The 20,247-nt window shown below is 38.7% G+C and overlaps 1 protein-coding gene and 1 pseudogene across 15 annotated transcripts in view; one reads left to right on the forward strand and one right to left on the reverse strand.

The window, feature by feature from the left end:
* KLHL5 (kelch like family member 5) overlaps positions 1 to 5,585 on the forward strand; it is a 99,464-nt gene extending 93,879 nt beyond the window's left edge. For all 15 annotated transcript variants that reach the window (XM_060416963.1, XM_012179805.4, XM_060416967.1 and 12 more), the window contains one exon: positions 4,455 to 5,585. In XM_060416963.1, coding sequence (XP_060272946.1) covers positions 4,455 to 4,511 — 57 coding nt within the window. In that variant the 3' untranslated portion in view covers positions 4,512 to 5,585. The remainder of the gene's footprint in view (positions 1 to 4,454) is intronic.
* A 10,900-nt stretch (positions 5,586 to 16,485) lies between these two features.
* Positions 16,486 to 19,574, reverse strand: LOC101109179 (UPF0488 protein C8orf33 homolog; annotated as a pseudogene).
* Positions 19,575 to 20,247: the final 673 nt, after the last annotated feature.

Consider the following 20,247-nt stretch of genomic DNA (forward strand, 5'->3'; position numbering starts at 1 on the left):
CTTGGAGAATCCTATGGACAGAGGAGCCTGGCAGGCTACAGTCCATAGGGTCGCAAAAGAGTTGGACATGACTTAGCAACTAAACAACAACAATAACAAATGTCTGGTTATAACCTAATAAAGATGGCAATCTTACTTAACATTAACAAGTAAGAAACTTGGCTTAGGAAGCTTATTAACAACAACAACAACAAAATCCATTTTTATCTATTTCTAAAAGAGTCTAGAACTTCTGAGAATGATCTTTTGAGATCTTTGTTTCCATCATCACCCAGAACAGAACCATGAATTTTCTGCCTCTGGCACACAATTCAATATCTGGTACAGAAACAGCACTTAGATCTTTAATTGAGCCAAGGTTTACCTTCCCAGGCAGTAAAGAATCTACCTACAATGCAGGAGGCCTGGGTTCAATCCCTGGGTCAGGAAAATCCCCTAGAGAAGGGAATGGCTACCCACTCCAGTATTCTTGCCTGGAGAACTCCATGAACAGAGGAGCCTGGTGGGCCACAGTCCATGGGGTCACAAAGTGTCAGACATGACTTAGCAACTAACACTTTCACTTTTACCTACGTACAAGGAGTAGTGGTAAGTACTGTCACTATAACAGAATTTATGAGAAGCCCTGCTGTCATAGAACTTAATTACTTGGGTCAGTGAGATCTGCATGTTTAAAGAGAGGATCCACAGTGTGGAGCATGAAGTGTTGGTATGAAGTGTCACATGGTCTAGGCAGTGAGCCGCATGGGAAATCAAGGAGAAGAGAGACCGTGGTTGTTGAGAGGGCTTCAGTGAGGAAGAAGTGGGATTTAATGTAAGCCTTAATGAACTGATCTAATTCAAAAAGGAAATCATGTAAGAAAACATGAAATAAATGTCACTAAAGCGGAAATATGCAGGCTATCTTGAGGAAGTGGGGCTGGTTATAAGACTCCGTGCTTGAGAAGAGTAGGAATTCTTCGAGAGGAAGGTTGGAATCAGGATGGAGGTCTGTAATGGTTAACGTAAAGAGTTTGGTAGTGAGAAGCCAGTGGAGACTTTTAACCAAGAGAGCAATGTAGTAATAGAAAAATCCACATGTCAGAGGCTGGGGCCAGAGTAAACTGGGTTGGGGCAGGGTAAGTGAAGGCTGGGTGAAAGGACATTTAGAAGGTTGCTTCATTTATAAGGCTTGAGGTGTTGAATACCTAGGTGGATTCAAGAGATATTACCAAGTCCTGTTAATTTTTTCTTTATACACTTACTAGGTTGTATAGAGAGGTGCAGCTTCTGGAGAAAACAGCAAAAGAATGATCAGAGAGTATCTTAGTAGATGATGAAATAGAGCATTAAAAGAAAGGAGAGAGGATTTTAATAACATAAAAGAATGAAGATTTGTCATTCATGAAGTTGTCAGGACCTTTGAGAATGTGATAGAAGCAGAAGCCACCACACAGTGTAAAAAGTAAAGAGAAGATTAAAAGTAAATGTGGAAGGTAGAAGCGCATACAATTTTAAAATAATGATAGTGATAGAAAGTTAGCACTTGATACATTTTATGTACCTGGCTGTGTTCTAAGCACTGCACCTTAAAGAATCTTCCCAACAAATCTATGAGGTAAGCACTGTTATCTCCTTACTATATTGGATGAGGTGTCTACATAGCTGACTCAGTGTCACATAGCAGGTAAATGGTGGAGTTAAAATTTGAGCCTAGGATCTTTTTCACAATTAAAGATGAAGACAGGAGAGTTGACAGAAAGCAAAGTTGAAGGCATTTTTCTGAAAAGGACAGGAAACAGAATCGAGGGCAAAGGCAGGAGGAAAGTTTTTATCCTCCTCAGACTGGTGGAAAGGTTTTATCCTCCGAAACTGGAGGGGAAGATGAGAATATGGGGATTGGAAGATAGAAAGTATTTTCAGGTGAAGAGAATGGTAGGTAAAGAGGCTTAGATAGTATGACCTTGATCTTATTTCTTAAATAAGTGAGATCATTTGGTGAAGGGGAGAAGGCATAATTTGAGGACTTAAGTTAGAGCTACAGGATTTCATTAGAAACTACCATCAGCCTCCTACCATGGCAGAAGAAGTTGTGAATGATAATTGAGGAACCCAAGAAGAAAGAGAAGACTCTCTTTTCCTGAAATGTATTTCATTTAAGCCCTTGGGCCAGTATTAAGGAAATCTTATTTCAAACTTGCTATTACAGATAATACTTTATGCTATAATCACTCTGTATCAGAATTCATAATCTGTGACCATGCAGCCCTTTGCTTTACATGCCATCTCCATTACTTTTTAAAAAATTTTTATTGAAGTACAATTGATATACAATATTATATAAGTAAGTTACAAGTGTACAATATAGTGATTTTAAAGGTTATACTCCATTTATGCAGACTATAAAGTAGTGACTGTATTTCCTGCACTGTACAGTGTATCTTTGTGGCTTGTTTTATACATGTGTGTGCTCAGTCGTGTCTGACTCTTATCCCATGGATTGTAGCCCGCCAGATTCCTCTGTCCATGGAATTTTCCAGGCAAAAATACTGGAGTGGGTTGCCATTGCCTTCTCCAGGGGACCCCACTCAGGGGTCAATCAAACCCGCTTCTCTTGGGTCTTCTGCATTGGCAGGCAGAGTCTTTACCACTGTGCCACCTGGGAAGCCCTCTTTCATATGTCTGTATGTACGTATGTTACATTGTTTGTAGCTCTTAATAATCTGCCTCTATGTTGCCCCTCCCCTCTCCCCAGTGGTAACGACTAGTTCTCTAGATCCAGGAGTCTGGTTTTTGTTGTTGTTATTATACTTACTAGTTTGTTGCATTATTTAGGTTCCACATATAAGTGATGTTAAAGCTTTAAATGTGAACTTATAACCATAGTATCTGGAAAATAAATGTTTTCCATTCGATGGTCCTACAAATGGACAGGAGGACATTTATTTGTATAGGAAATGAAATATGATTATGAAGTCTTAAGCCACCACTCACTCCACTACCAGCATTGACCCAAAACAGGTGACCACATTGCGTTTAGTAAATTCTCAAAGCTCAACTTTCTAGCTGGTTATCATGACATCAACTATTCACAGAGTAGAGGCAGTGTCTTGAGTGTTTTGAGAAAAACTACTAATTACAGACATTTTTATTTAAATGACTTGGAGGTTACTTCTAGAATATTGTAAGTAAATATGGTTTTTAAATAGGTTATTTGATCAAAAAGATGTAACAGTGATCAACTGATTCAGGTGGAGAACAACCATGAATTCACTCACGTTGAAGTCAGATGTATTCTTAATTGGTCAGGAGAAGAGAGTCAAAATGACTGGACGGTCATTTTGAAATTATGTACAGGTGGCACAGTGGTAAAGAGTCTGCCTACCAAGCAGGAGACCTGGGTTCCATCCCTAGATCGGGAAGATCTCCTGGAGAAGGGAATTGCAACCCACTCAACTGTTCCTCCTGGGATAATCCTAAAGACAGAGGAACCTGGCAAGCTGCAGTCCATAATGTTGCAGAGACACAACTGAGAGACTAACCCCCACCACCATTTGACAAAAACACTTTACGACATATCCGTACATGACTAGGTACAAAACAAAACCCTTTCCAAGTACTTAATGTTTTAATTCTCTTAGCTCAAATGCATAGATTCTTGCTGGGCTCAAAATAGTCTTTCTTTTAAAACTATTCTTGTCTACACTTATCTCCACTGTGAATTACTCCAGTGTCTAGAGTACTTTAAAAAAAAAAAGACAATAAGTGAACTATTTAAGAATTGTTCCTTATTCATAAGATTATATTTTCTCCCAAGTATCTCATATTTTTATCTCACTGTTCTCACGGTTGTAGAGTTTATTCACCAGGTTTGTTTTCAGTCCCAAGAAGTTGGGTGGGTGATATGTATTATTTACTCACTCTGCTAACAAGTAGTAGAATGAGTTTGGACTTTTCAGCCATGCTGAGAAGGTCATCAGTAACTGTGAAGTTAGTGGTTCCTCCAGAGTAAGCAGATCCCAGGCATGCAGTGTATTTTGTGTACTCTCTGAGACAGCAAAGTCACGGCCACTCTGGATGATACTTGGTATTTTCTCCATATTAGTCACAAAGTTACTTTAAGTGTTCAGCCTTGTCTCACATCCATATTGTACATCATTTTGGCCAAAATAGTGTTTCACATAGAATAGTTCCTGATCTATCTTTAAAAGTCATCTTTAAAGAGAAGTGAATGCTACATTATTATGTTATATACCCAAAACGATTTATTCCTTGAAGCTTTGGCATCAGGAAGGAGAATCTCGTTTAAGAAGAGGGCCAGCAAAAGAGCTCGGACAGTAGGGTTCAGGCAGCAGCTCTTTGCCAACCACTGTGAGCAAACTGTTTCAATATTTCACTGACTATTGTGGTATTATCAACATTTTTACCCACAATCCCAACACAAGTCTTTTTGGTTTTTTGTTTGTTTTTTTTAGGTTGCTCCACTGTGCCTGGGAAGAGCTGGAGCTTGCGTTGTGACTGTGAAACTATAACTTAGTGCTTGTTTTCTAAATGAAGATATCGTCTTCCTTTATGAATTTAGTATAATTATTCTACTATCAATGGATATGTTTTTAGTAAATTTGCAACGCCACATTCCTGGGCACAAAGTGCCTGATCTCTAAATGAAGATGTTAAAACACAGGAGGAAAGAGCAGAAGAACCAGGATTAAAAACTTTCACTTCTTAGGAAATCAGAACTGCATCTGGTGGACTGTGAATGTATGTTCCTGACGTAAAAAATAGGACGACAAATGCAGTGCTCCTAACACAGCCCAGGGTTAACTGGGAATTTCATTTCTTTTAATAATCAGCCACACTTTACTGATATTGTTATCCGGATTTCTTTTATTACAGTGCAAATACATCTGATAAAACTTCTAATGTATTCCTTTGTAACTTTATCATACATGAGTTGTAGTAATTTTTGTTCATTTGTTTGCTTAACCACAACCACTGTTTTAACGATATACTAAAGACTATGCATTTAGTTTTTTTCAGGAATAGCTGAATTTTCTGTGCGTTGGTTGTGGAGTTTTATTTCTAAAATTTCTAAGTGAATCAATTTAATGAACATTAAAGAGTTAGAACAATGACCAAATAAAAGTTTGTTTTGATCTTTGGGATCTATTTAAATATTCATTCCATCTAGGTACATCTAGAACTCCATATCATGATCTTCTTCCTTTGGAACTGAAACTAGGTGTTTTACATTAAATTCAAGATATGCAAATTTTGTGGAGAAAATAAATGCTATATACCCTCTAATGTTCTTTCACCTAAGTAGTATTTAATTATATGGATTTGTTTTCTTTTATATTATTAAAAATGGTTTGATTTTGTCTTTTTATATCAAAGAACTGTTTGGATATTCTTATGTTCTCAAGTCTGTGTTTGCCTCTCCTGCCTTGTTTCTTATCTTTTGCCAGAATTAGTAACCCTTTGTGCATCTTTGTAATCAGTTTGGGAGGGATGGGCTTATTGAATGTTTGGAAAATGAGTTTAAAGTGTTTATTACCCCAAATTTTGTACATTTGTAAACTCTTAATTACACATGTGAATGTTAATACTCTCAGTGAATTATTTATTGTTTGCACAAGTGCACTGGGCAGTATTTTATGATAAATCCTTTAGGGTATAAGTCATTAACTTATATCTTAATATAAAAAGAGTATAAACTAAATTCTCACCTTTTAAAAGTTCATATGTGGTTAATGTGTTTTTACATTCTGTATCAGTGTAGCCTTTATCTTAGTTGCTTCCTTTAAAAATTGAGCTTTTTTTTTTTTTGAGCTGATTTTGAATACTCATGAAATTTTTCTACCTTTGAAGTCAACAAACTGAGGACTTCTATTCTCAAAGAAAATTCCATGGGCATTTTACTGGTGTGGGTACTAAGAAAATAGCAGTGACCATGACAAATATATTATTATTTCATATATTCATTGTAGTGTGTATATGAATTCAGATATTTTCCTCACAAGGAGGGATCAGCTATAGAGTATATTTATTTATTTAGGGTAAGAAAGAGAAGAGGAAAAAAGGATAAGAAACAAAAAAATTTCAAAAGCAGAAATGTGTTAGTACATCATCCCTTCATGTGGAGGCTTAGGCCTGGATTTGAAAGGAAAGTACTTAGCCTTTTGATTACTTCTCATCTCCATTCATCATTCACTCTCTCATTCCCTGTGCCTGCAGTGGAGTCAGACTCACCTTAAAGTGAAGGAACTGATTTTTGTCCCTGAGGATCTTCCTTTCCTTTATGGGATTCATTAGAATAGTTCCTTTGATTTTCTTTCCCACTGGAGAGCCTTTCTAATGGAGTTTTGTAGTCAATAGGACCTGCTCTTCTGGATACAAATGAAGAAAACTAATTTCTTTTCTAGTGACAGAGCATTTGCCAAAACATTTATTCTTCTCTTAGACTGGGATCTTGTAAATCTAGAGGAAAATACGGCCCTTCCTTGTGTGCATCATCCAAGACTGCTGTCTTAACTTTTACCATTAGCTTCTTCATTATCCCAATGAACATCTCATCTAGCTGCTCTTTATTTTAGCCTCAATTAATGACCACCTTATGAAAATTAAGAATATTTGTGAACTATTGAATACTTATGAATTAGGAGCCAAGTTTTTTGGATGCATTAATGTACTTATTGTTCTCCTTTTATTATTCTCCTTGCTCAGATGAGGAAACTGGGACATGGAGAGTTTAACCCCAAAATTATATATACCAAGTTAGTGGCAGAGTAGGGATTCAGGTGTAGGAACTCTGGCTCAGGAGTCCATTCTGCTACCACTCCTGCTTCTAGGTAGAAAAGAAGTTTCATGTGAGAAATCATTTAATTTAAAAAAACTTTATTCTAAATAAATCATTTACTTTAATTTAAAAGAATGTTAATGCTTTAGAAGTAAAATTTATCAGTTATACTCTTAGCAGAAAATTTTGGTTCCTTGATATTGGGGGGATATTTTATTTAAATAAAACTCATGGAGTTTTATATACATTTTACTTTAGAAAAGTAAATGTAAATAAACATACTTCCAAGTTTTATGAATATTAGATAAATTTCATGGTATTTTGGATGGCTCAATCATAAATCAAAAATATGCTTTATGGGACTTCTCTGTTGGTTCAATGGCTAGGACTCCACACTCCCAATACAGGGGGCCCAGCTGGTTGGGGTACTGGATCCCACCTACCACAACTAAAGATCCTAAATGCTGCAATGAAGATCAAAGATCTCGCATTTCACAACCAAGACGGCACAGCCAAATAAATAAGTAATAAATATATATATTTTTAATGCTTTATGGCCAACAAAATAGATAACGTGTATGAAATAGACAAATTTCTGGAAATACACAAATCACTAAAACTGATTTAAGAAGAAATAAGTCTAAACAAATCTAACAAGTAAGAACTGACTCAATCATCAAAACCTCTCAACAAAGAAAGTTCAGAACCAGAATTTGGTAGACTTCACAAGTTTATAAGACTAGCATTACCTTGATACTTAAGCCAGGCAAAAGCAGATTTTATACCACGACAAGCTAAGAATTTATTGCAAAAATATAGGAGTGGTTCAAATACAAAAATCAATTCATCAATGCAATTTACTGCTTAATAGAATGAAGGGAACTCAGCTAGAAGAAACTGAAACAGTGACATGAAAATAAAGCTCTTCATTATTTAAAAAAAGATAACATTAGCATCTCAGTTGATAAGAAAAAGCATTTGACAGAAATCAATACCCTTTAATGATAAAAGCACTCAGCAAACTTGGAAGAGAATGAAATTTCCTCACCCTGTTAAAAAACACTCATGAAAAACCCACAGTTAACCACACAATAAATGATAAAAATTAAAAGGTTTTCCTCCAACATCAGGAAAATATCCACTCCCACCATTCCTGGTCAATATTGTACAAGAGGTTCTAGCCAAAGCAATTAGGCAAGAAAGAAAACAAATCACAATTAGGAAGAAGTATAACTCCATTTGCAGCTGATTTGATCCTATATATTCAAAATCCTAAAGAAAACACATACATGCACAACTGTTAGAGCTAATGTTACAAGGTCAACACACAACTGTTAGCTGATTTCTATATACTGACCAAAAGTGTAAGATGAAAATTAGAAAACCGTTTCATGTACAACCTTGGGAATAAATCTAACAAAGGAGGTATAAGGCTTGTACACTGAAAAGTTTGGTATAAGGTTTGTACACTGAAAACATTGCTGAAATGAAGACCTAAGTAAGTGGAAAAACATGTTCATAAATTGGAAGACTTAATATTAAGATGGCAATACTCCACAAATTAGTCTATAGATCTCCTGTCAAAAATCTTAACGGCCTTTTTTGCGGAAATGGAAAAGCCAATTTTAAAATTCCTGTAAAATTTCATGGGACCCAAAAGAGCCAAAACAATAGCAAAGTTGAAGGACTTTCTTATATCAAAATTTATCAAAACAGTGTGGTACTGTTACAAGGATAAACATACGGACCAAAAGTATAAAATAGAAAGTCTAGAAATAAACTATAGTCAATATCTTTTTTTTTTCCCCAAGGCACAGTACATTTTTATTCTGCATTGGTTAATATACAACATATCCCCACTTCCCTTGAGAAATAGTATCATATCTAAAATACACTTTGATGAACACTGAATATTGAAATACTACACAGTCATTCTTCAGAATCCTGAGGGGGGTGGCTGGATTGGTCCCAGGATCACCCCCTCCCCTCACACACACTGATACCAAAATTCAAGGATGCTTAAATCTCTTAACAGCAGGCCCTCATTATCCACTGGTTCTGCATCTACCTAAGGAGGGCCAACATTATGGTCAGTTGATTTTCAGAAAGAGTGCTAAGACCATTCAATGCAGAAAACCGTCTCTTCAACAAATGGTGCCAGATGCATGCATGCATGCTGTCATACCCAATTCTTTCTTTGTGACCCTATGGACTATAGCTCACCAGGCTCCTCTGTCATGGGATCTCCCAGGCAAGAATACTGGAGTGGGTTGCCATTTCCTCCTCCAGGGAATCTTCCTGACCCAGGGCTCAAACCCACATCTACTTCTCAGGCAGATTCTTTACTGCTGAGCCGCTTGGGGATCCCCAAGTGCAAAAGAATGAAATTGCACCCTTACTTTATCTCACACTGTTGTTTAGTCACTAAGTCATGTCCGACTCTTTTGTGACCCCATGGACTTACAGCCTGTCAACTTCCTCTGTCCATGGGATTTCCCAGGCAAGAAGACTGTAATGGGTTCCCATTTCCTTCTCCAGGGGATCTTCCTGACCCAGAATCAAACCCACATCTGCTTGGCAGGTGGATTCTTTACCTCTGAGCCACCTGGGAAGCATGTGCTGTGCTATTCTTAGTCATTCAGTTATGTCCGACTCTGCGACCCCATGGGCTATAGCCCACCAGGCACCTCTGTACATGGGGATTCTCCAGGCAGGAATACTGAAATGAGTTGCCATGCTCTCCTCCAGAGGATCTTCCCAACCCAGGGATTGAACCCAGGTCTCCCACACTGCACACCACTTCACGTCCCCTAGGATGACTGTAATTTTAAAAATAAAGTGTTGGAGAGGATGTGGAGAAATACAGCAAAGAAAATGGTAAACCAAGGTGGGGCTTCCAACATCAAGAAGGTTATTGAAAGAAGTCAGAGGATAAATAACTGAGTCTCTGGGCCTGAAGACAAGCAGAGCATCTCTTAGGTTTTGAAGCATTTAAATGTAATTAGGCTAAATCTCATGTTTTATTAAATTTCTTCAGACTTGGCCTTTTGTTTATTGAAATATAGGAGGGTTGAGTCAACTTGATTGTGTGGCAGATACGTGCTAAGCATGTCATATGTATGTTCATACATTTAATCTTTATAATAGCTCTATGAAGTAGATATGATTATTCCCGCTTAATGATGACTTCCCTGTGGAAGAGGTTAGAGAAAGTAAATGGGGCATGGAAAGAAATGCCGAAAACTTTGGAATGAATAGCGTATTCTTTTACACATTAACTAGGAAGATAAAAAGATATTTTATACTCAGGGCCAGCCTTAGGATTTGAAAGACCTGATATAAGCAGAGTGTGTAAGGGCCTTAGCTCTGTTATACTAGCGGTCCTCCTGTGAATATGAGTATCATCTAGAAGAAGTCTAATGGCAGGTCTTGGGCCTCTGACCACTCCTGCCCTGTAAGTCTGATCTTGTGTGTTTATCATAGACTGTTCTAGCATAACAGTTACATTATTTATCTATAATTTCATTCTTTCAGAAAATTGTTTCTGAAACAGTAACTTTTCCCCAGGTCTCAACTGTATCCCATTGCTTGGCATTTTTAAATACTATCAGAATGTATTGATATCTTTTTTGAAGAAAAATTCACATGTCTGGCATGTTTTCAAGAAAAATCTTGAAGTCTGCAGCTACTTAAGACAATATTCGCATCTCTCAACCCTACTAGTTTTTTGAAGAAAAATTCACGTTTGGCATGTTTTCAAGAAAAATCTTGAAGTCTGCAGCTACTTAAGACAATATTCATATCTCTCAACCCTACTAGCCTTGTTTTTCCTATTCTCTTTTTATTTTCCTTAATTTCTTTCCCTCCCTCTGGCGTGCTTCTCTTCTACCCTTTTAGAGAAAGCATTATCTTCAGTCATTTACCCTTGGTGGAGAAGTCCATCCAGAAGTTTTTAAATCATTAATAGTAATTATTGAAACAAGGGATACGTTTTAGTCATTGCATGCTCCCTAAACATCCAGTTATTTTTTTAATAAGTCCAAATACAGTATATCCTTAGGTGTATTCAGAATATAGGTAAGTCAGTTTCTACCTAAGGCTCTTTATGAAACAAATGCCTGGATCATGTGAATAAGTAGATACAATAATTGTTTTATGACAGGCTTTAATTTTCAGAAAAGCTAGTTTTATCAAGAAAATCACATTAACTATAAAGATTCAGTTTGTGCATACGTTTTTCTTTTAATTAAGGCCAAATTCACATAACATAATATTAATCATTTTAAAGTGAACAATTCAGTAGTATTTAGTATATTCATAATGTTGTATAACTGCCACCTCTATCTAATTCCAAAACAGTTTCATAAGCCCAAAAGAAAACCCCATGGCCAGTTAGTGCCCTACCCGACCCCCTTTCCCCAGCTCCTGGCAACCACCAGTCTGCATTCCATCTCTGTGAATTTATCCGTTCTGGATATTTCAGGTAGAATCATATGACATGTGGCTCTTTATGTCAGGCTTCTTTCACTTAAGATATATTCAAGATTCATCTATATTGTAGCATGATGTGTATCAATACTTCATTACTTTATACTGATGGAATAATATTCCACTATGTGTATACCAAACTTGCTAATCCATTCATGGACATTTGAATTGTTTTTGCCTTTTGACTAATGTGAATAGTGCTGCTACGAACATATGTATAAAAGAATTTGTTTGAATCCCTGTTTTTAATTCTTTGAGATAAAATACCTAGGAGAGGGATTGTTGAGTTGTGGTAATTCTATGTTGAGCTTTTTAAGGAACCATCAAGCTGGTTTCCAGACGAACAGAGTGAGCATAGGTTTTTTAGCAGAAGTAGTTATCCATCTTCAGAAACAAAACAGGCTTTCCATCTGCTTCTTTACATTTGGCATACTCTAGACCAATGGTTCTCAACTCTGTGCACCACAGAATTTAAAAAGAGAGAGAAGGAAAGAAAGAAAAGGTAGGCTTCGTCTCTAGAAATCTGTTTCAATAAATCTGGGTTGAGCCTAAGCTACTGCAAGTGAGCCCCAGCTAATTCTAATGGCAGTAAGGATTAAGAACTACAATATGAACTCAGGGGAAGTAATGCAAAAACTTTCTCCAGAGAATAGGAATCATTAACTTGTCATGGACCCAGAACTAATTTTATCAATTTCCTTGGCTATTTTATTCACAGGCAAGTATCTGCACCTAGAATCATGCTTGGCACTGAACTGGACAAAAATAATTGTCTTAATGTTGAATATTCAATTATATTTTAAGCTTAAAATTAATCATATATAATAGCTATTAATGTTTAAATGACATTAATATTTTTAGCTACTAATATTCCTTAGGAAACCAAAGGGAACTGTGCTCAATTTAGGATCCCCTGATCAGATATTATTTTTGAATATACCGTCTTTCCCTAGTTATTAATTGTCATTCTTATTAGACTTTCCACATAATATTGGTAGAAAATTATTTATTTGTTCAATGGGCATCATTTTAAAGTTTAGAAGTATAAACAATAAATTGAAAGCAAAATATAAGATGATCAAACAATACTGGCATTTATTGGAAATATTGTATAAAATAAAAATTTTCTGTATCATATCTATTTATTTAAAAAATCTGAACTCCACCTAAATTTCCTAGTTTTTTTATCTGTACTTAGTGTTAAATGTCATTCTTTTCCATCCTCAATCCCATACTATGGCTTTGTCTTCACCATGGAAACTCTCCTCTCTCATTTTCTCTTTATCTGGAAAAACATTTTTCTGATAAAACATTAGGTTATTATTCTCAATATCCTTTTGACAAACTTCATGCTGTTTTTTGCCAGTTTTTATAGCAGATTCTGACAAATATTTTTCATAATGTCATACTTTAACAAATTAGAGGTTCCTGAAGATTGCTATCTTCAGGATAGCATATTTAAGAGATATTTATTTATACTTAAGCAATCAATTTTAAGTTATATAGTTTATTTTTTAAAATAGCTCTGTGCACTCTAGAATTACCCCCTCCCATAGGTTGTATAATGGATTGGCTAACTCTTCAGTAGCTCTTTCCCAGCATGTGTACACCAGATCCTTTCCCAGATGAACAGGCTTAATCATGTCCCTAGTTCTTAAATTTTTTTTTTTTTTTTAGTTCTTAAATTTTAGAATGAGACACTGTATTTCCCTCCTTTCCCAAATATTCAGTTAAATTAAGTCGCTCAGTCATGTCTGACTTCTTTGCAATTCCATGTACTGCCTCATGCCAGGCTTCCCTAGTTTTTTTTTTTTTTATCCACATTTATAAGAAAGAGTTTTATTACAGCAATAGGCCACACCACTTGAGAGGACATCCTCCCATAATTGAGCACCAGTGTACAACTATACAGCTTCCCCACTAACCCTTATTAACAACACCAACTTAGTCTGCTCCTGAGACTGTTGAGAGTCTTCAATAACAGGGGTCCCCAACCCCCAGGCCAGTACTGGTCTACGGCCTGTTAGTAACCACACCACACAGCAGGAGATGAAAAGACTGTGAACAAGGGAAGACTCATCTATATTTATATCCACTCCCCATTGCTTACATTATGACCTGAGTTTCACCTCCCCCCCTCTCTGTGGAAAAACTGTTTTCCATGAAATCTGTCCCTGGTGTCAAAAAGGTTAGGGACAGCTGTTTTACAACACACTGTGAATATTCACTTCAGTCTACTGTAGAACCATCTAAAGGAACCTCCGTCTTCTGGCAGGAGAGACAGTTCAGTTCAGTTCAGTTCAGTCACTCAGTCGTGTCCGACTATTTGCGACCCCATGAATCGCAGCATGCCAGGCCTCCCTGTCCATTACCAACTCCCGGAGTTCACTCAGACTCGCTTCCATCGAGTCAGTGATGCCATCCAGCCATCTCATCCTCAGTCGTCCCCTTCTTCTCCTGCCCCCAATTCCTCCCAGCATCAAAGTCTTTTCCAATGAGCCAACTTTTCACATGAAGTGGTCAAAGTACTGGAGTTTCAGCTTTAGCATCATTCCCTCCAAAGAAATCCCAGGGTTGATCTCCTTCAGAATGGACTGGTTCGATCTCCTTGCAGTCCAAGGGACTCTCAAGAGTCTTCTCCAACACCACAGTTCAAAAGCATCAATTCTTCGGCGCTCAGCCTCTTCATGGTCCAACTCTCACATCCATACATGACTACTGGAAAAACCATAGCCTTGACTAGATGGACCTTAGTCAACAAAGTAATGTCTCTGCTTTTGAATATACTATCTAGGTTGGTCATAACTTTTCTTCCAAGGAGTGTCTTCTAATTTCATGGCTGAAATTGCCATCTGCAGTGATTTTGGAGCCCCCAAAAATAAAGTCTGACACTGTTTCCACTGTTTCCCCATCAATTTCCCATGAAGTGATGGGACTGGGTGCCATGATCTTCGTTTTCTGAATGTTGAGCTTTAAGCCAACTTTTTCACTCTCCTCTTTCACTTTCATCAAGAGGCGTTTTAGTTCTTCTTCACTTTCTGCCATAAGGGTGGTGTCATCTGCATATCTGAGGATATTGCTATTTCTCCCGGCAATCTTGATTCCAGCTTGTGTTTCTTCCAGTCCAGCGTTTCTCCTGATGTAGTCTGCATAGAAGTTAAATAAGCAGGGTGACAATATACAGCCTTGATGTACTCCTTTTCCTCTTTGGAACCAGTCTGTTGTTCCCTGTCCAGTTCTGACTGTTGCTTCCTGACCTGCATACAGATTTCTCAAGAGGCAGGTCAGGTGGTCTGTATTCCCATCTCTTGAAGAATTTTCCACAGTTTATTGTGATCCACACATTCCAAGGCTTTGGCATAGTCAATAAAGCAGAAAGAGATGTTTTTCTGGAACTCTCTCGCTTTTTCCATGATCCAGCAGATGTTGGCAATTTGATCTCTAGTTCCACTGCCTTTTCTAAAACCAGCTTGAACATCTGGAATTTCACGGTTCACGTATTACTGAAGCCGGGCTTGGAGAATTTTGAGCATTACTTTGCTAGCGTGTGAGATGAGTGCAATTGTGCGGTAGTTTGAGCATTCTTTGGCATTGCCTTTCTTTGGAATTGGAATGAAAACTGACCTTTTCCAGTCCTGTGGCCACTGCTGAGGTTTCCAAATTTGCTGGCATATTGAGTGCAGCACTTTCACAACGTCATATTTCAGGATTTGAAACAGCTCAACTGGAATTCCATCACCTCCACTAGCTTTGTTCGTAGTGATGCTTTCTAAGGCCCACTTGACTTCACATTCCAGGATGTCTGGCTCTAGATGAGTGATCACACCATCATGATTATCTGGGTCGTGGAGATCTTTTTTGTACAGTTCTTCCGTGTATTCTTGCCACCTCTTCTTAATATCTTCTGCTTCTGTTAGGTCCATACCATTTCTGCCCGTTATCGAGCCCATCTTTGCATGAAATGTTCCCTTGGTATCTCTAATTTTCTTGAAGAGATCTCTAGTCTTTTCTATTCTGTTGTTTTCCTCTATTTCTTTGTATTGATGACTGAAGAAGGCTTTCTTATCTATCCTTGCTATTCTTTGGAACTCTGCATTCAGATGCTTATATCTTTCCTTTTCTCCTTGGCTTTTCACTTCTCTTCTTTTCACAGCTATTTGTAAGGCTTCCCGAGACAGCCATTTTGCTTTTTTGCATTTCTTTTCCATGGGGATGGTCTTGATCCCTGTCTCCTGTACAATGTCATGAACCTCATTCCATAGTTCATCAGGAACTCTATCTATCAGATCTAGGCCTTTAAATCGATTTCTCACTTCCACTGTATAATCATAAGGGATTTGATTTAGGTCCTACCTGAATGGTCTAGCGGTTTTCCCTACTTTCTTCAACTTGAGTCTGAATTTGGTAATAAGGAATTCATGATCTGAGCCACAGTCAGCTCCTGGTCTTGTTTTTGTTGACTGTATAGAGTTTCTCCATCTTTGCTGCAGAGAATATAATCAGTCTGATTTTGGTGTTGACCATCTGGTGATGTCCATGTGTAGAGTCTTCTCTTGTGTTGTTGGAAGAGGGTGTTTGCTATGACCAGTGCATTTTCTTGGCAAAACTCTATTAGTCTTTACCCTGCTTCTTTCCACATTCCAAGGCCAAATTTGCCTGTTACTCCAAGTGTTTCTTGACTTCCTACTTTTGCATTCCAGTCCCCTAGAATGAAAAGGACATCTCTTTTTGGTGTTAGTTCTAAAAGGTCTTGTAGGTCTTCACAGAACAGTTCAACTTCAACTTCTTCAGCATTACTGGTTGGGGCATAGACTTGGATCACTGTGATATTGAATGGTTTGCCTTGGAGACGAACAGAGATCATTCTGTTGTTTTTGAGACTGCATTCAAGTACTGCATTTCGGACTCTTTTGTTGACCATGATGGCTACCCCATTTCTTCTGAGGGATTCCTGCCCGCAGTAGTAGATATAATGGTCATCTGAGTTAAATTCACCCATTCCAGTCCATTTTAGTTCGCTGATTCCTAGAATGATGACGTTCACTCTTGCCATCTCCTGTTTGACCCCTTCCAATTTACCTTGATTTATGGACCGGACATTCCAGGTTCCTATGCAATATTGCTCTTTACAGCATTGGACCTTGCTTCTATCACCAGTTACACCCACAGCTGGGTATTGTTTTTGCTTTGGCTCCATCCCTTCATTCTTTCTGGAGTTATTTCTCCACTAACCTCCAGTAGCATATTGGGCACCTACTGACCTGGGGAGTTCCTCTTTCAGTGTCCTATCATTTTGCCTTTTCATACTGTTGATGGGGTTCTCAAGCTAAAAACCTACAAATGGGGTCCTGGGCTTGTCAGCATCAAACATGCAGGTCTCCCATCTGCCCCATAGCATTCCTGGAAAAGTGCTGCACTCCAGAGAAACCCTGCACCATTGCAGAGGTGGCCACTCTAGAATAGGGAAGAAGCTAAAAGAAACTAAACCTAAACTCTTCATCACGAGTATCCGAGGTGCACTTGGACCTTCCTTCTGGATAAGGTCTGCAGACCCTTCTGCTCTTCTTTCTGGCAACCTCGCCTACAGGCTGCACCTGAGCTGAGTACGCAGCAGTCCTGAGAGCCTGCAGGGCCTCACACCACTCGGCTTCTATCTGAGCCCTGTAGTCCCCGAAGAGCACATCAGCTGCCTCTTCTGGGGCAGGGGGTTCTCTGGCTGCTCAGGGTTCGGATTGCCCCAAGAGCTTGTTCTCTCTGCTTAGGGATGGGTCTCTGCATCTTCAGTCCCAGCTCCAGCTTTTTCCACGCACCAGGCCAGTTCCCGAGCCAGCTGCTCAGCCTGCACTTCTGCACTTATGGGGGCTTCCCTGGGGGCCTGCTTTTCTGGGGTCTTCCAACTTCCATTGGCAACAGACGCCCCATTCCAGGTTTTCTTCTTTTGTTTCTTGGTCCTTGAGACAGTGTCATGGCATGTAGGGCACCCTGGGCCTGGGGCTGCCACTGTCTCCCGAGCAGGATGTCCTGGAGCCGCCTTGTGCTGCCACTGGGACCGAGGAGGGCTGGGGTCCCAGGCTTCCCTAGTGATGGGAGTCCATCACCAACTCCCGGAACTTGCTCAAACTCATGTCCATGCAGTCGGTGGTGCCATTCAACCATCTCATCCTCTGTCGTCCCCTTCTCCTCCTGCCCTCAATCTTTCCCAGCCTCAAGGTCTTTTCCAGTGAGTCAGTTCTTCACATCAGGAGGCCAAAGTATTGGAGTTTCAGCTCAGCGTCAGTTCTTCCAATGAATATTCAGGACTGGTTTCCTTTAGGCTTGACTGGTTTGATCTCCTTGCAGTCCAAGGGGCTTTCAAGAGTCTTCTCCAACACCACAGTTCAAAAACATCAATTCTTCATCACTCAGCTTTCTTTATAGTCCAACTCACATCCATACATGACTAGTGGAAAAACCATAGCTTTGACTAGATGGACCTTTATTGGCCAGGAAATGTCTCTGCTTTTTAATATGCTGTCTAGGTCGGTCATAGTTTTTCTTCCAAGAAGCAAGCATCTTTTAATTTCATGGCTGCGGTCACCATCTGCAGTGATTTTGGAGCCCAAGAAAATAAAGTCTGTCACTGCTTCCATCGTTTCCCCATCTATTTACCATGAAGTGATGGGATTGGATGCCATGATCTTCATTTTTTGAATGTTGAGTTTTAAGCCAACTTCTTCACTCTCCTCTTTCATTTTCATCAAGAGGCTCTTTAGTTCCTCTTTGCTTTCTGCCATAAGGGTGGTGTCATCTGCATATCTGAGGTTATTGATATTTCTCCCAGCAATCTTCATTCCAGCTTGTGCTTCATCCAGCCTGGCGTCTCGCATGATGTACTCTGCATATAAGTTAAATAAGCAGGGTGACAATATACAGCCTTGATGTTCTCCTTTTCCTATTTGGAACCAGTCTGTCGTTCCATGTCCAGTTCTAACTGTTGCTCCCTGACCTGCATACAGGTTTCTCAGGAGGCAGGTCAGGTGGTCTGGTATTCCCATCTCTTTCAGAATTTTCCACAGTTTGTTGTGATCCACATAGTCAAAGGCTTCAGCATAGTCAGTAAAGCAGAGGAACTCTCTTGCTTCTTCTATGATCCAACAGATGTTGGCAACTTGACCTCTGGTTCCTTTCCCTTTTCTAAATTCAGCTTGAACATCTGGAAGTTCAAAATTCATGTACTGTTGAAGCCTGGCTTGGAGAATTTTGAGCATTACTTTACTAGCATGTGAGATGAGTGCAATTGTGTGGTAGTTTGAACATTCTTTGGCATTGTCTTTCTTTGGGATTGGAATGAAAACTGACCTTTTCCAGTCCTGTGGCCACTGCTGAGTTTTCCAAATTTGCTGGCATAGTGAGTGCAGCACTCTGACAGCATCATCTTTGAGGGCTTGAAATAGCTCAACTGGGATTCCATCACCTTCACTAGCTTTGTTCGTAGTGATGCTTCCTAAGGCCCACTGGACTTCGCATTCTAGGATGTCTGGCTCTAGGTGAGTGATTACACCATCGAGATTATCTGAGTCACAAAGATCTTTTTTTTTTTGGTATAGTTCTGTGTGGTCTTGCCACTTCTTAGTATCTTCTGCTTCTGTTAGGTCCATACCATTTCTATCCTTTATCGTGCCCACCTTTGCATGAAATGTTCCCTTGGTATCTCTGATTTTCTCTAGAGATCTCTAGTCTTTCCCATTCTATTGTTTTCCTGTATTTCTTTGCACTGATCACTGAGGAAGGCTTTCTTATCTCTCCATGCTATTCTTTGGAATTCTGCATTCAAATGGGTATATCTTTCCTTTTCTCTTTTGCTTTTTGCTTCTCATATTTCTTAGCTATTTGTAAGGCCTCCTCAGACAATAATTTTGCCTTTTTACATTTTTTTTCCTTTGGGGATGGTCTTGATCACTGCCTCCTGTACAGAGTTATGAACCTCCGTACATAGTTCTTCAGGCACTCTATCAGATGTAATCCCTTGTATCTATTTGTCACTTCCACTGTATCATCTAAAGGGATTTAAGTCATACCTGAATGGTGTAGTGGTTTTCCCTACTTTGTTCAATTTAAGTTTGAATTTGGCAATAAGGAGTTCATAATCTGAGCCACAGTCAGCTCCTGGTCTTATTTTTACTGACTGTATACAGCTGTTCCATCTTTTCCCAAGTATTATTTTACATAATTTTGTATTCAGGTAAGGATACACATATTTCCAATGCATACAAATACTTCCAGAAGAATACCACAACCAAATATATTTTTACCAATTTTCAAGTTTCATTATAGATAGGTGAATCTGAGGGGAAGTTTCCTGCTGGTCCAGTGGTTAGGATTCAGAGCTCTCCCTGTCGTGGCCAGGGTTCAGTCTCTGGTCATGGAACTAAGATCCTGCAAGCTGAACAGCATGGCCAAAAAAGAAGAAGAAAAGTGAAGTTGATAATTGTCACTGCAATGGCGATCATATTACAATATAAAAATGTATCAAATTAACATGTTGTACACCTTAAATCTACATGACACTCTATGTCAAATATATAGCTCCATTTTTTTAAAGGAGAGCTGAGAAAGTTAAGTACATAACCTAAGTTACTAAGAGGTTGTTGTTTGGTTCACATTGTCTATATCTTCCCCTGTGCCTCATTACCTCTAAATATCCTTTCATTCACATATTGAAATTCTGCCTATTCTGTTACCCTAAGGAGAAAAACAGAATAATAAAAAACAAGAAACTAGGCATTAATTAGGCTCCCTGCTTTGTGTAAAATAATAATACCAAATGTTCCTTGCAGCTTAAAAATAAATTGACAATTGACTTTTCAGAAGGCATATACTTGGGAAAAAATTGTTGCTTTGTAACACCATGAAAAAGAATACAGAGGATTTAGGAAACAAATTTAGAGAACAGTGGTCTCAGTGTAATCCAGAGGGGCATCATCAGCATCACCTGGGAATGT

Source organism: Ovis aries, chromosome 6 (genome assembly GCF_016772045.2).
Source record: "Ovis aries strain OAR_USU_Benz2616 breed Rambouillet chromosome 6, ARS-UI_Ramb_v3.0, whole genome shotgun sequence".
NCBI classification, from domain to species: Eukaryota; Metazoa; Chordata; class Mammalia; order Artiodactyla; family Bovidae; genus Ovis; species Ovis aries.